Source organism: Rhinoderma darwinii, chromosome 1 (assembly GCF_050947455.1).
Source record: "Rhinoderma darwinii isolate aRhiDar2 chromosome 1, aRhiDar2.hap1, whole genome shotgun sequence".
In the NCBI taxonomy this organism is placed as follows: domain Eukaryota; kingdom Metazoa; phylum Chordata; class Amphibia; order Anura; family Rhinodermatidae; genus Rhinoderma; species Rhinoderma darwinii.
In genome coordinates this window covers 181,000,761-181,016,452 of record NC_134687.1, presented here as the reverse complement: position 1 = coordinate 181,016,452, position 15,692 = coordinate 181,000,761, and the positions used below count along the sequence as shown (strand labels likewise).

Here is a 15,692-nt window from a genome sequence, read left to right as displayed (position 1 = left end):
CTGGTTTGACTCGGCTTGTTCACTTCTCTTGTTGCTCACGGTGTTGCCGTGGGCAACTGCCCCTTTCTCCCCCTAGCTCTGTGTACCCTTGTCTGTTTGTCTGTCGTGCACTTATTGAGCGTAGGGACCGTCGCCCAGTTGTACCCCGTCGCCAAGGGCGGGTCCTTGCAAGTAGGCAGGGACTGAGTGGTGGGTAGATTAGGGCTCACTTGTCTGTCTCCCCACCCCCGTCATTACAATTAGGGAGGTTCTTAGCGCCACACATTTTGATCAAATTGTGTGAGCCCATCTGCAATTTTTGTGTGTGTTTATGTGTTCTATTGTAATGATGCCACAATAATCTTTGTATTCTGTTATGGGATAAACGCTATTGTGATGATGCTAGCACATGAAGATCTAATCTCTTTGTTTCTATTAATGACTTATGATTATTATTTCATCTCTAACTTTCACCAACATAAAACAATTTGCAAAGACATTGTAAAACAAATTATAAATTCAGCCTGACATGTAAGATGTTTACTACTTAAACTACTGCCAGTAGGTTGGCTTTGAAAAGATAGTGAAGCAATTGGGTATAGGTCAAAAAAGGACAGGGCTCTGTCCTTGTTTAAACTGCAGCAATTGCATGTGCATGTTTAAAGGTGAATCATTTAGACATCCAAGTACTTGAAACAGTTTTAATATGAGACATTATCTAACTTGTTAAGCTACATTCGCACGAGTGTGTCCATTTTGCGTGCAAAAAAAATGGAGCGTATTTCCTGAATTTCATGTCCATGTGCCATCAGTGTCTGTTGTGTATGGCATCAGTGTGCTTTGCGTGTGGCATTCGTTTTTCACGTCCATGCAAGCACTTCTTTTTTTGTATTTCTCTGTATTACTAAGCAACTGATGCATGAAACATGGACAGCATACGGATCTCATCCGTGTACTGTCCATGTTTTTATACACTCATACACTTCAATGGACGAACACGTATGCAAAAACGCAGCGACAAAAGACATGCAGTGAGTTTCACGCAACGGACACTTGCTGCGTGAAAACTCACACATGTCTAAATAGCCCCATTGAAATGCATGGGTCGCTCTTAGGCTTTGTTATACATGTTTTACAATGTACTTGCTAATTGTTATATGCTGGTGAAACGTCTTTTGGAAAGTAGAAACCATTAGTATTAGTATCCATTAGTATTCATGGATCAACCATTCTAAAAAGAGATAAGATCACAAGTACTTAAGCAGATGCTTTTTTCCCCTCTTAGTTTTTCTTGAGTATAGTAATTATTTTGTTTCATTACTTATTAATTGTATGTTGAAATAAAATATTACACATTTTAAATTGTGTTCATACAAATACAAAAGGAGCTTTCCACCTGTTGACAGCCCCTTGTGAAATGCCCTTTTGGGCCATGTCTAAAACGAGCAAAGTAGAGGATCCCCCAGTGTTACCCAAGAACAATGACTATGCACAGGAGACAGACAGTGGTTGACTTGTACTGTGAGATATTGCTTAGAGAAATGCTTGAGTCAATGTAATTGCATTGCATTGCAGCTCTGTAGAAGTTTTGAACTGTACGAAGCCGTATTATGGCACCCACAGAAGTCTATGGGGCCCTACTGGACCTTCGTACGCCACCGATATCCTAATGAGGCAAAAAAAAAAGTGTATTAAATTGCTTCTAGATGTGAATACCTCCATAATATGGTCCTAATATGGAGTCGTACGGTCTCTTTGAAAAAGCAAAGAAGAGGAGACCCCCTAGTGGCTGGCAGGGATAATTAAACAATGAAGAGAAATGTGCCTAGGCACAAAGTCCCAATTTCCCAGCCACCAGTCAATTAGTCGATAAGTGTCAGTAAAGGCAGTTAAAATATAACTTTTATTAATGTATCAAACAGACAAACAACACTGAAGAGTTAAAATTGTATCAGAAGACGGCCAGTATGTAACGCAGGAGTCAGTGTGCATGCATCCAGTACAAGACTGGATGCAGTGAGAGAGACTGATTCGGCAGCTGCAGACTGCCGTACATAGGAACAGTTCCCCCCGAATGGAGGCAATAACTGGACCGTCAGTGATGTATTAAAATGGCGATAGCCCCCCCGACATGTTTCGCTGCAGAAGCAGCGTCCTCAGGGGATAACACGGGGCTAAAAGTTATTTTAATACATCACTGACGGTCCAGTTATTGCCTCCATTCGGGGGGAACTGTTCCTATGTACGGCAGTCTGCAGCTGCCGAATCAGTCTCTCTCACTGCATCCAGTCTTGTACTGGATGCATGCACACTGACTCCTGCGTTACATACTGGCCGTCTTCTGATACAATTTTAACTCTTCAGTGTTGTTTGTCTGTTTGATACATTAATAAAAGTTATATTTTAACTGCCTTTACTGACACTTATCGACTAATTGACTGGTGGCTGGGAAATTGGGACTTTGTGCCTAGGCACATTTCTCTTCATTGTACGGTCTCTTTGCACACAGCTCTGTCGAGTGCATGAAGCCTTATTTTACAACTTATTGATATGATGGAACAGATATAACAGGTACTAAGTTAACTTTTTTGGTAACGCTCGTTGAAATATGGAAAATTTGGCAGGTTTAGGAGAAGGCAAATAAGTTGTTCCTTATAACAACCAGTCAGAATGGGGCTCCTGTTTTCTTAAAGCATGGTGAAAATCTACTATACATGGATGTCTAATGACTTTTGCCCAAAATGAATTGTCCAGTAAATAAATAATTGTGGTCAGTAAATGATTTATTTGAGTGTCATGCCAAAAAGAGGTTTCTTATTAACCTGGTAAATAAAAAGTGTTTGGGGAATGTATCAGGAACATGTGTTTTTATTTTGGCACATTCTTAAATCTGCTATCATATACTTTGACACAGATTCTGTAGCTGTAGAAATGGGGTTGTTATATGACATATGATTATATTATATAATTATTCAAGAATGTACACACCAGAGGCAGACCATGTAGCTGCTATGGTGCACTTGGAGAGAGGGGGCCAAGCCCTGGTGGGTCCCATTGTCTCCTGTGCAGGACTCTCCAAGGGAGCTGCAATGTTATCAAGCTAGGGGGGATTGGGAAACAAACATCAAGCCCTTCTGACCTGTGATATCATAATGGGGGCCCATATTGACCTTTGATACAGGGTCCCATCTCTTTTATATATGCCACTGTAATTATTGTATTTCACAGGTTTCTATGTGACAAGGATGTGTCACCTCAAGCTGGAATCACAACAAACTTGGATACATGCACTAAAATACACGGTTTTATGGTACATGATTGCATGAGGAAACCACACTCTCTAAACAAGTCTGATTATTTTTATGCAAGCAACGTTTCAGCTCAGCTTGTTCAAGCAATGCCTCTTAATAACTTTGTTTCATCTCCAGTTGTCTTTGCGCCACTAAATGAAATCTACGCCAGCGTTTCAGTTTCAATCTATGCCGGGCCGCTAAGAGTGTCCGGAACAGCCCAAAAGTCGCAATCTTTGTGACTTTTGGGCCGTTTGTGACCTCGACGCCAGAAAACTGGCATAGAAACGTTGTTAAATCACCCCCCCCCCAGTGCTTAGTAAACTAAAGGTGAAAATGAAAATACTAGTGGAAAATTAACATACTAGTCTATAAGTATTTATTGCAAATATTTAAAATATATAAAAAGCGTATAATGGGAATATAAATTACTAAAATGCCCATTACAATAGGGAAATATGTGATTGTTAAGAGAGACAAATCTAAGTTAGTATTTCCATTCATTGGTAGTTAAATCCATCATTACCTTAGTGATGATTCCATTTTCAGCCTCAAGTTTCTGTGTGCAAACATTGTGAAAGAGAGGGCACAAATAATGGCAGGTAATAACCACTACGACTGAAATCAACACTGTATATAATAAAAGAGCAATAATATACCAATCAGCAATGACCAATGATATCTCCACCCGCATAAATTGTAAGTGAGTTATCAGGACAACTGCAAACTGGTGGTCAAATTGCTCTCTTGTAAAAAGTGGAAAGCTGTTATGCTGGAACCATGAATAAGAGCCCAAATCTAATTATATCAGCGCTGGTCAGAAATTAAATGTGCTTTTTGGGAAGCTAGAGATTGACCAGCTGGTTGTAGAGAACAGGAGCCACTTCAAATAACGGCTCATGCACACGGCTGTATAATGGCTTCATTTTGTATAGAGCCATAATAGGGTTGCTATAGAGTTGCATGGGCACCTGCTGCACCTCCGTATACCTCCAATTTTATACGGAGACGAACATAGGTTTTTCTGTCAGATTTCTTACATATCTGCAAGAGAATCAATCATGGCATGTTCCATTGGATGCCATATTTGTGGAGGTATTCTAAATGCTTCTAGGGGAGAGTATCAGTGAATGTACGACACCCAATAAAGCCTGTATAGTAGAACACAGAGACTGTACGGCTCTGTACTAAGACAGTGTACAGCCTCTGTGCACTGGCATTCAGGAACCTTGCCATGGGCATCTGCCCTAAAGATGCTCTTACACGGCCCGATGTGTGCCGTGTAAACAAGCACCAATCAACAAGAGGGCTCATTGATCAGCCCTCGTTTGCTGATACCTGGCTGCACATACTCTCCTTGCCAGGTGTCATCTCTTGCTCTCTCATTTGGCTTACCCGATGATCCATCAACAATCCTACTACCAATGGGCTCATAATTGTGGGCGATGCCAAAAGCGTACCTAGAGTGAGGGTAAATGTCAGCCGTCTTACCTTTTGCCGGATTAAAAACCTCAGCGAGCACCTCCACCTATGCTTCTTGAGATGAACAAGAAGGTGAAAGTGATTTCTGGATGATTTCTCCAGTGCATCGTGACTTCGCGTATCCTGTCTTGTACATACTATATATGATGAAGTATCTCTACATTACAAATTTACATTGGAAACCCATGTTGCATATGCATAAACTATGGTTCAAATGGGTGGACTCTTATTTATTTTTTAAAATAGAAAACAAAATTTTATATACTTCTCCATACTCAGCTGATAATCCAGAACATTTAAAAATGCCACCCCATGAGTTCCCGTAAATGCCTGATTAATACCATCAGCAAAAATAATTTTACTAAAATCTGAAATAAAACTAACAATGTTCAAGTAATTTTCACCTCCTTCCCATCTGAGTCTGTAAAGACTCATCTGTGACTGCCGTCACCTCGACCTCCTGTGCAGATTTGCTGGAGGGGAGTAATTTGTTACACAATACCTCCTTTTGAGTGACTACAGCACAGTATACACGGTGCAGGATTTGCCATTCTGGAAGGATCTGGAACATCTAAACAAGAAAACTCAAAATCTAGGTTACTCATCGGGGTCTCATACACATTTTGTAGACCTCCTAGCTCTAAGTTCATTAATTCAAAACAAAATTGTGTGGTGTCTCACTGAAATGTACCTGATCAGTCTCATCACTACTTCCCCCTTTTGAACCCTGTTGAAGTAATGTAAAAAATTTAATATGAAAGATGAAATCTGGATTTTATGAAATGTATTGTGGAAAATTCAGTTAGTTTTATATAATATAACAATAGAGTAAGAAAAATTCTGCGGTAGTTAAGTGCCATGCTGCTGTGCACACAACGTCCTGTTGCTGAACGGCGACAGAGCCCAGCGCTGTGCCCAGAGGTGAAGAGGACCTGACTCAGGAGTTGTGACTGGGTAAATATATGGAGGCCCTAATGGAGATGGCAGCGACTGCAAGAGCGGGGCCCGGGATGCGCGGAGCCTAGGGCATGGGCCCCACCCAAAGGATAGCCCTGTTGCTGTGTAATCTCCATGCGGCTGCTGCTGTAGCTTCTATATATATATTTTTTCTTTGTCTGGTAGTGTCCGTTTATTTGTTTTGCCTTTTAAAATATGGTAGTTTGCTTTAGGGAGATTAAAACATAATACCCATTGAATGCTTCCTACGGCATTATATCAATTTTCTGCATTGCAATTGGGCTTTAATAATTTCTGTGTGGCAATAAAAATGTATTTAACCCAAATTCTAGTTAGTTATTTTGTGAAAAAAGATGAGAACCAATAAAACTTTTATTACGATTTCATCTAGTTTTCCCCAACTTTGAATTGACCAATATGCCTATATATGCAGTGATATAACACCCTGCTCCCATGTATCTGCATAGCTAGTAAGAATTGAAAATGATTGACAAATGCTATGTTAAATGTAATGACAAAAACAATAAACAGATATAAGCAAGAAATGGGCAAAAATATATTTCAAGCAACTGTACAAAATAAACAGCTCAAAGATATTTAATAGGAATTATAATTTTTTTGTGGGGAGAAATAATTTCCTTTAACAGTGTATACGGGTCCCATTTCATATCTCATGTCCTGATTCCTTCAAATATTTATAAGTGAACAATTATACATTGCAATGCGACTCTAATCCCATTTACAGCCTCATTGCATGATTGCATGAATCTTGTCAGAAAAACAGGTTGCGCAGTATTTGAACTATTGGAATTATTTACAGACACTGGGAGGGGTCAGAGATTTGCCTTTTCCTATTAAGTTGTGCATAGTAATAGAACTACATTACAACTATATAAAGTTCTCCAGAAACTTCTGTACTTGCTGAGTCACAATGGATACAGCTGGAAAAGTAAGAAATACTGCAATGTATTGGGGCATTCTGCATTAGAAAATAGTTAAAGGGGTTCATGGAGAAGTGGTTGTAGAAAGATAGACTGTACATTTTTACTATTTATTTATTATGCATTTCTATTTAGTGTTATGTATGTCTATGTTATTATTATTATTATTATCATCATCATTATGATTATCAATAAGGAGAAGGGTTCCAGAGGATCACCAGCAATCCCACATGGACTCCCGTTGCCCCTTGTTGAAGGACTCTCCAAGCAGACCACTGATCTACTATATGTAGTGTCTTTGGGTCAATAATAAATTGGAATATGCTGACACTTTCCAGGATTTTTTGCAGAACAGTCTTAATTCCACAAATATTTTGGACAACACTGTGCAATTATGCAACCTGAAGCTATGAACAAGCACAATGCTCTACATTTACAACCAATGGACAGGTCAGATTGGCTCAGCGGCTTCAGTCAAAGTTTTAGAAACCAGAAAAGTGAATTATCTTTTGTATACTAATAGATTGTAGGAGCAGGAGAAGCTGTAAAATAACTGCTGCATTAAATGGGAAGTCCCAGCAATAATAAATAGGCTTACAAATAAGTCACTTCTAATGAATATGTTTATAATGTATACTTGTAAGGGCAAAATTCAAAGCAGAAATGATGTGGAATGTTCTGCATGCCATGCAAACTTTTTTAGCCCTAACCTGCCCTTAACAGTGTGTGCTAGACATAGATGCTCCATAAGTGCCTCATATGACCCTGCCAAGTGCCTGGCATATAATCCACCTGGATTGCTTGCTAGAGAGGTGTCCTCTAGGGTACCCGCAGAAGAAAAGTCCTAGGAGAACCTGCCACAGATGTCTCATAGATGTTTGTCTACTGTATATTAGAAAGTTGCAAAACTTGATCATACAGTGATATATTTAGCTATACACCAGAAAACCCCTTTAATGAAGAACTATTTATAAATCTCCACGCAAGTAATTAAGAATATAACTTGCAACTAAACACTGTGTTTTTTGGAAATCAGAAATGTTTATTTACATGTACATTACTATTTGCTTACATTTATTGTAAATGGCAATATTTTAAAATTAATATTTAATTATACATGGCAGCAAAAAAGCTTTTTATAATACTAGTAAATATATGAATTTGAACATTGCACCCTCTAGAGATAAATATTTTGCCTTTGCTCCAAGAGTCCTAAGTACTGATGTAAAATAGAAAAAACACATATGTTCGCTAAAATAGCAATAAACATTGTCATAAATATTACAAAAGCATCAGCAACTTATAAGTTTAGCAGAAATTTCTCACATTTTCAAGAAAATGTCAAAAGTCTATTTTTTTAGGGACCAGTACAGTTCTGAAGTGACTTTGAGAGGGCTATATATGAGAAATCCCCATAAATCACCGTCTTTTAAAAATTGCACCTTCAAAGTATTCAAAACAACATTTAGAAAGTTTCTTAGCCCTTAAGGTTTTTCACAGGAATTAAAGCAATGTGAAGGTGAAATTTACAAATTTCATTTTTTTACAGAAATTCCATTTTAAAAACAGAAATCAATATTTATTGACCAGATTCTGTAGTTTTAGAAATATCCCACATGTAGACCCAGCGTGCTAATTGAATGAAACACAGGCCTTAGAAGCAAAAGAAGCACCTAGTGGAATTCGGGGCATTTTTTTTTAGATTATATTTTAGGCACCATGTCAGGTTTGAAGAGGTCTTGTGGTGCCAAGGAAACACACCCAAAAATACCCCATTTTGGAAAATACACCATACAAGGAATTCATCTAGGGGTGTAGTGAGTATTTAGACCCACAGGTTCATAGATTTTATTACAATTTGGATGGGAAAATGAAAAATGAAATTTTTTTCCAATAAGATGTAATTTTAGCTAAAAAAAACAACTATGTCTACAAGGAATAAAGGAGAAACTTCAGTCCCCACCATTACAGCAGGGTATCAGCTGTAACATACAGCTGACACCCGCTGCTGATGGCACGGGCTCAGCTTCAGAAAATGATTAATGTCTCTAATAATCAAATAAAACAATTACAATATTTCAAAGACACTATATATAAAAGTGGACTCTTAATAAATATTTTTGTATGTATCAGTAATATCCTAGAAACTTCCAAGCTTGTGTGTCTCCATATCAAGAATATTTAACTGGATTGTAACATATGTATATAATTCCATAAGCATATACCTATTATGTATAGACATATTTGTGCACATTCAGTTCCCACAATGCAGATTTGCTGCAGATTTTGCCTGCATTTTGTAAGCCAAACCAGAATTGGATCCAGGAGAGAAGACCTACAAGGTTATTCGTGATATATTTCTTCTGTTTAGGTTCTGTACCTGTTTTTAAATTAAAAAATACCTGTAAAATCTGCAGCAAATCTGAATTGCGGGAATCCAGCCTAAGCATGCTCCGCCCATTTAGTTAGGCTGTGCACTGTGGGAAGGGAGGAGAGCAGTGCGGTGTGTGTGCGCCACAATTTGTCACAACCTCAAATACAAAAATTTAGTATACAAATATGTTATCAGATTTAAGTTTAAAGTATAGATACTGAATCAAGCTCAGTACATAAATACAGTACCACAAACAAGCGCATTATATAAATACAACACCAGAACCAAGCTCAGTACATAACTACGACACTACAACCAAGCTCATTAGATATATACAGCACCAGAATCAAGCCCAGTGCATAAATATAGAACCAAAACAAAGCTCAGTACATATATACAGTACCAGAACAAAGCTCAGTACATAAATACAGGACGAGAAACAAGCTCAAAACATAAATATAGTACCAGAACTGAGCTCAGTACATAAATAAAGCACCAGAACCAAGCTCAGTATATAAATACATCACAAGAATCAAGCTCTGTACATAAATACAGCACCAAAACCAAGCTCAGTACATAAATACAGCACCAGAAACAAGCGCATTGTCACGAAGCGGGTTAGCAGCTGGCCAAACAACAGGAAACCCCAGCAATACAATGTCCCGCACAAGGGTACCTTGATAGTCCAGACGGTGGCCGCAGCTCTGGCACTGATAGTCCAGACGGTTGCAGCAGATATCGCCAAACGTGGCAGATGACACAGGTGCCGCAGGTTGCGCCAGACGTGGCAGATTCCTCCAGACAAGGCAGATGACACAGGACATGGCGGATTCCTCCGGACGTGGCAGATGACACAGGACGTGGCACGACTTGATGCTAAAGGCACAGCACGGGAAACAGGAACAGGGAACAAGGCACGGGTAACAACTGGAACTGGAAACACTAAGGGACCATTTGCAAGGCAGACTTGGAAAAATAACAACGCTCAGGCAAGGATCAGAAGGCCTGGGGCCTTCTTATAGACCAGGAAATCGTGGCAGTTGATGATGATGATCTCCTTTGTGCACGCGCTGGCCCTTTAAGGCCGGGCACGAGCATGCACGCACCCTACGGAACACAGAAGACCGAAGCGGAAGTGAGCGCTGGCGTCTCCTAGGAAGGAGATGGGGACCAGCGCTCACGGATCCATGGCTGCGGGCGTCGGGAGGTGAGTAAACCCGACGGCCCGCGACCATGGACGCTAAAGTATCCCCCCTCTTATGCCCCCTCTTATTAAGGCCAGAGCGAGAGAGGGATTTCTTAATAAGCGCAGGGGCACTGAGGTTCTCCTCTGGCTCCCAGGACCTCTCCTCAGGACTAAACCCTCTCCAGTCCACCAAATAGAAAGTCCTTCCTCCTACCCTCTTGCAGTCCAGGATCTCCCGCACCTCGAATATATCAGAAGAACCGCTAGGAGCAACTGTGGAGCTAGAAGTCTTGCTGTAGAGGTTCAAAACCACTGGCTTCAGGAGGGACACATGAAAATATTTGGGGATTCTAAGGGTAGGAGGCAGCCACAGCTTATAGGAGACAGGGTTTATCTGTTGCAGAATCTCAAAAGGACCAAGGAACCTGGGAGCAAACTTGTATAAGGGTACCTTCAAGAGAATGTTCCAAGAGGACAGCCAGACTTTAGTCCCCGGAAGATACTGAGGCGGCTCTCTTCTCCTAGTATCTGCTTTTCGCTTCATGCGGTCGACTGCCAGTAAAATAGAGGACCGGGTCTGTTGACAGATTTGCAAAAAGTCCCCATATGCAGAGTCAGCAGCGGGTACTTGAGATGTGGTCGACACTGGAGAGGGACTCTAGGATGTTGACTGTACACAATGTGAAATGGAGTGGAAGTGGTGGACTCACTTGTGTGGTTGTTGTATGAGAACTCAGCCCATGGAAGAAGCTGTACCCAGTTATCGTGCTGTGAAGAGATGAAGTGGTGGAGATAATTCTCCATGATCTGGTTGATCCTCTCAACTTGCCCATTGGACTGGGGGTGATAAGCTGAGGAAAAGTCCAATCTAACATCCAGGAGTTTACAGAGGGCTCTCCAGAACTTTGAAGATAACTGAAACCCCCGGTCGGACACAATGTGTAGAGGCAAGCCATGCAAGCGAAAGATGTGTAGAATGAAGAGACTCGCCAGTCAAGGAGCAGAAGGTATGCCGGTCAGCGGGATAAAATGTGCCATCTTAGAGAACCGGTCCACCACCACCCAGACGGTGTTGCATCCTGCTGAGGGGGGAAGGCCTGTGACAAAGTCCATCGCAATGTTCTGCCAGGGGGCATTGGGTACAGGCAGAGGTTGAAGCAGGCCGGCAGGCTTGGAGTGAGTAACTTTGTTAGAGGCACACACCGTGCAAGAAGAGACAAAGTCCAGAACATCTTTAGGTAGCGTGGGCCACCAGAAGTGACGAGCAATCAGGTCTCGGGTCTTACGGACACCAGCGTGCCCAGCCAGTTTAGAACTGTGTCCCCAGCAGAGAATTCTTCTCCTGTCTGCCAACCGAACAAAAGTCCTCCCAGGAGGGATGTCTCTAACCTGCAGAGGATTAGCAGTGACAATGCAGGACGGGTCTATGATAGTCTGAAGGGATTCCACCGTGTCCTCCATCTCAAACGATCTGGACAGGGCATTGGCCCTCGCATACTTGTCTGTGGGACGGTAGTGGAGCACAAACTGAAAACGGGTGAAGAACAGCGACGACCTGGCTTGACGGGGATTCAGTAGTTGTGCAGACTGAAGGTAGGTAAGGTTTTTGTGGTCGGTGAAGATCAGGATGGGGTGAGCAGCGCCCTCTAGAACATGTCTCCACTCCTCCAGAGCCAATTTGATGGCCAGCAGCTCCCGATCTCCAATAGAGTAATTGCGCTCGGCAGAAGAAAAAAAAGTCTTGAGTAGTAGCCACATACTACTGCCTTTCCTTTGGAGCTCCTCTGGAACAGAAGTGCACCTGCACCAACAGAGGAAGCATCCACTTCCAGTGAGAACTGCAGAGATACATCAGGAGTATGGAGGATCGAAGCTGAAGTGAAGGCTTTCTTGAGGCTAATAAATGCGGATTCTGCCTCTGGAGTCCACACCTTGGCGTTCACACCCTTCTTGGTAAGGGTAGAGATGGGAGCCGTCAGAGAAGAGAAGTTAGGAATAAACTGCGTGAAGAAATTGGCGAATCCCAGGAACTGCTGTATGGCCCTTAAGCCTTGAGGACGTGGCCACTCCAGGGCAGCTTTCACTTTTTCAGGATCCATCTTGAGGCCTTGATCCGAGATGATGTAGCCCAGGAAGGGCAGAGAACTCTTCTCAAAGACGCACTTCTCCAGCTTGGCGTATAAATGATTCTCCCTTAATCGTAGTAGAACCTGACGGACATGCCTCCGATGAGTCGTCGGATCTGGGGAGAAAATCAAAATATCATCGAGATAAACAACAACACAGACATAGAGGTGATCTTGGAAGATATCATTAACGAACTCCTGAAACACTGCGGGAGCGTTACACAGTCCGAAGGGCATCACTAGGTATACGTAGTGCCTGTCCCGGGTGTTAAAAGCCATCTTCCATTCATGACCCCGGTGAATCCGGACTAGATTATAAGCCCCCCGCAGGTCTAGCTTAGAAAATTTTTTGGCTGCTCATATGCGATCAAACAGCTCAGATATAAGTGGCAACGGGTATTTGTTCTTGACCGTGATCTGGTTGAGACCCCGGTAGTCAATGCAGGGTCGAAGGGATCCGTCCTTTTTAACGAAGAAGAATCCAGACCCAGCCGGGGAGGAAGACTTTCGTATGAAACCTCTCTCCAGATTCTCCATTATATAGGCCAACATAAATAGAGACTCAGGCAAGGAGAGAGGATATACTCGGCCACGGGGAAGAGAGGCATTAGGAACCAGTTCAATGGGGCAGTCATAAGTCCGATGTGGAGGCAGAGTCTCAGCCTCCCTTTTGCTGAAAACATCTGCATACTGAGCAAAATGGGGAGGCAGACCTGCCAATGACTGAGGCAGAGGAGGCTTGACAGGATGGATCTGCAACAGACAACGACCATGGGACTTGGAGCCCCATTGGAGAACCTCTCCAGAATTCCAGTCCAGGACTGGGGCATGTAGTCGAAGCCAAGGCAGGCCCAGTAGAACAGGATTGATGGCCTTGGGTAAAACAAGGAAAGAAATTAGTTCAGAATGAAGGACTCCAAACTGGAGCTTCAACAGCTTGGTTTTAGAAATGATGGAATCAGGCAAAAATCCCCTGCAGGACCTCGGATCTCCGGCAAGAAACACAGTGGATTGGTACCAGTACAGACAGGAAGTGTAGCTGGAGGAACCGCAGGAATGGGTGCAGTGACGACTATGGTTGGAGCAAGCAGCCAATGGGCTAGGGCGTTCACCGACAGTAGGAGCTGGTCTTGTAGTGACTGGAGATCCTCCATCTCGGCCAGCATGGCTTGTGTCGTCAAAGTCTCAGGTTGACCAGCAGGCTCCATGGCCTGAGTGTACTGTCACGAAGCGGGTTAGTGGAACCACTAGGCTGTACCGCCGTAGCGGGGAGGCAGCTTGCCAAACAACAGGAAACCCCAGCAATACAATGTCCCGCACAAGGGTATCTGGATCGTCCAAACGGTGGCCGCAGCTCTGGCACTGATGGAAACAGTTGCAGCAGATAACTCCAAACGTGGCGGATGACACAGGTGCCGCAGGTTGCGCCAGACGTGGCGGATTCCTCCGGACGTGGCAGATAACACAGGACGTGGTGGATTCCTCTGGATGTGGCAGATGACAGGACGTGGCGTATTCCTCCGGACATGGCAGACACATGACGTGGCACGACTTGATACTAAAGGCACAGCACGGGAAACAGGAACAGGGAACAAGGCACGGGTAACAACTGGAACGGGAAACACTAAGGGACCATTTGCAAGACAGACTGGGAAAACTAACAACGCTCAGGCAAGAATCAGAAGGCCTGGGGCCTTCTTATAGCCCAGGAAATTGTGGCAGTTGAGGATGATGCCCTTAAGGCCGGGCACGAGCGTGCACGCACACCCTACGGGACACAGCAGACCGGAGCGGAAGTGAGCGCTGGCTGTCTCCTAGAAAGGGGATGTGGACCAGCACTCAGGGATCCATGGCTGCGGGCGTCGGGAGGTGAGTAAACCCGACGGCCCGCGGCCATGGACGCTACACGCATTATATAAATACAACACCAGAACCAAGCTCAGTACATAACTATGACACTACAACCAAGCTCATTAGATATATACAGCACCAGAATCAAGCTCAGTGCATAAATATAGAACCAGAACAAAGCTCAGTACATATATACAGTACCAGAACAAAGCTCAGTACATAAATACAGAACGAGAAACAAGCTCAAAACATAAATATAGTACCAGAACTGAGCTCAATACATAAATAAAGCACCAGAACCAAGCTAAGTACATAAATACATCACAAGAATCAAGCTCTGTACATAAATACAGCACAAAAACCGAGCTCAGTACATATATACAGCACCAGAACCAAGCTCAGTACATGAATACAGCACCAGAACCATGGCCAGTACATTAATACAGCATCAGAACCAAGCTCAGTACGTACGGTATGTGTATACATCAACAAAATATATAGCACCTAGGCTCTGGTGCTAAATAAATATAGCACCAGAGCCTAGCTCAGTATATACATACAGCACTAGAACCAAGCTTAGTACATAAATACAGTACCAGAACAAAGCTCAGCACAGAAATACAGCACCAGAACAAAGCTAAGTACATAAATACAGCACCATAACCATGCTCAGTACATAAATGCAGCACAAGAACAAAATTCAGTACATACATACAGCACCAGAACCAAGCTCAGTATATAAATACAGCACCAGAACCAAGCTCAGCGTCATGTCCATGGCCGCGGGCCATCAGGATCACTCACCCCCTGACGGCCACAGCCTTTGGTTTGCGAGCGTTGGCCCCAGTCTCCTCCTCCGGAGACGCCAGCGCTCACTTCCTCTTACCTTGGCCGGGTCCTGCGAACGCACCAGAATTTAATGTCTAAATTAGCCCATGAGTACCCTGGACTATAAGAAGGGCCCAGCCCCTTTCACCCATGCCTGAGCATTATTGTCATACCCTAAGTTTGTCTAGCAAATGGTCTTCTAGTATTTCCCAGTTCCCAGTGTTCCCCGTTCCTTTACCTGAATCCTGTATCCCGTGCTACCTGGTCAAGTTCCGTGCTGAGCTGTAGTCGTGCTGTGCTGTATTCCACGCCTTTCCTGCTACACCACGCCTGACGTTTGCCTGCTGCCTAAGTCCCAACCGAGCCTGTCATTTCTACTGTCCGAGCTGCCACAGGTACACTATACGAACTGTAGACTGTGACCTGCGTCCTGTTGGCCAGCTGCCATACCGTCAAGGCGGTACGGCCCAGTGGGTCTACGCACCCTACATGACAGTACGCTCAGGCCATGGACCCCGCTGGTCCATCCAAGACCAAGATGACGTAATAAGGGATGCGGACGGATATGCTGGTCCTCCGGTCTCGACAGGACCAACTCCTCCAGGCCTTGAACATTCTCGCACGTTGGCAGGAGGCACAAGCTGGCGTTCCTCCTACTATACCTCCTAGCAGTGTCGA

The 15,692-nt window shown here is 43.3% G+C and overlaps 1 protein-coding gene across 2 annotated transcripts in view; it reads left to right on the top strand.

Moving 5' to 3' along the window:
• Window positions 1-6,552: 6,552 nt before the first annotated feature.
• LOC142757550 (alcohol dehydrogenase 1-like) overlaps window positions 6,553-15,692 on the top strand; it is a 122,153-nt gene continuing 113,013 nt past the window's right edge. For both annotated transcript variants that reach the window (XM_075860628.1, XM_075860627.1), the window contains exon 1: window positions 6,553-6,657. In XM_075860628.1, the coding sequence (XP_075716743.1) occupies window positions 6,640-6,657 (18 nt within the window). In that variant the 5' untranslated portion in view covers window positions 6,553-6,639. The remainder of the gene's footprint in view (window positions 6,658-15,692) is intronic.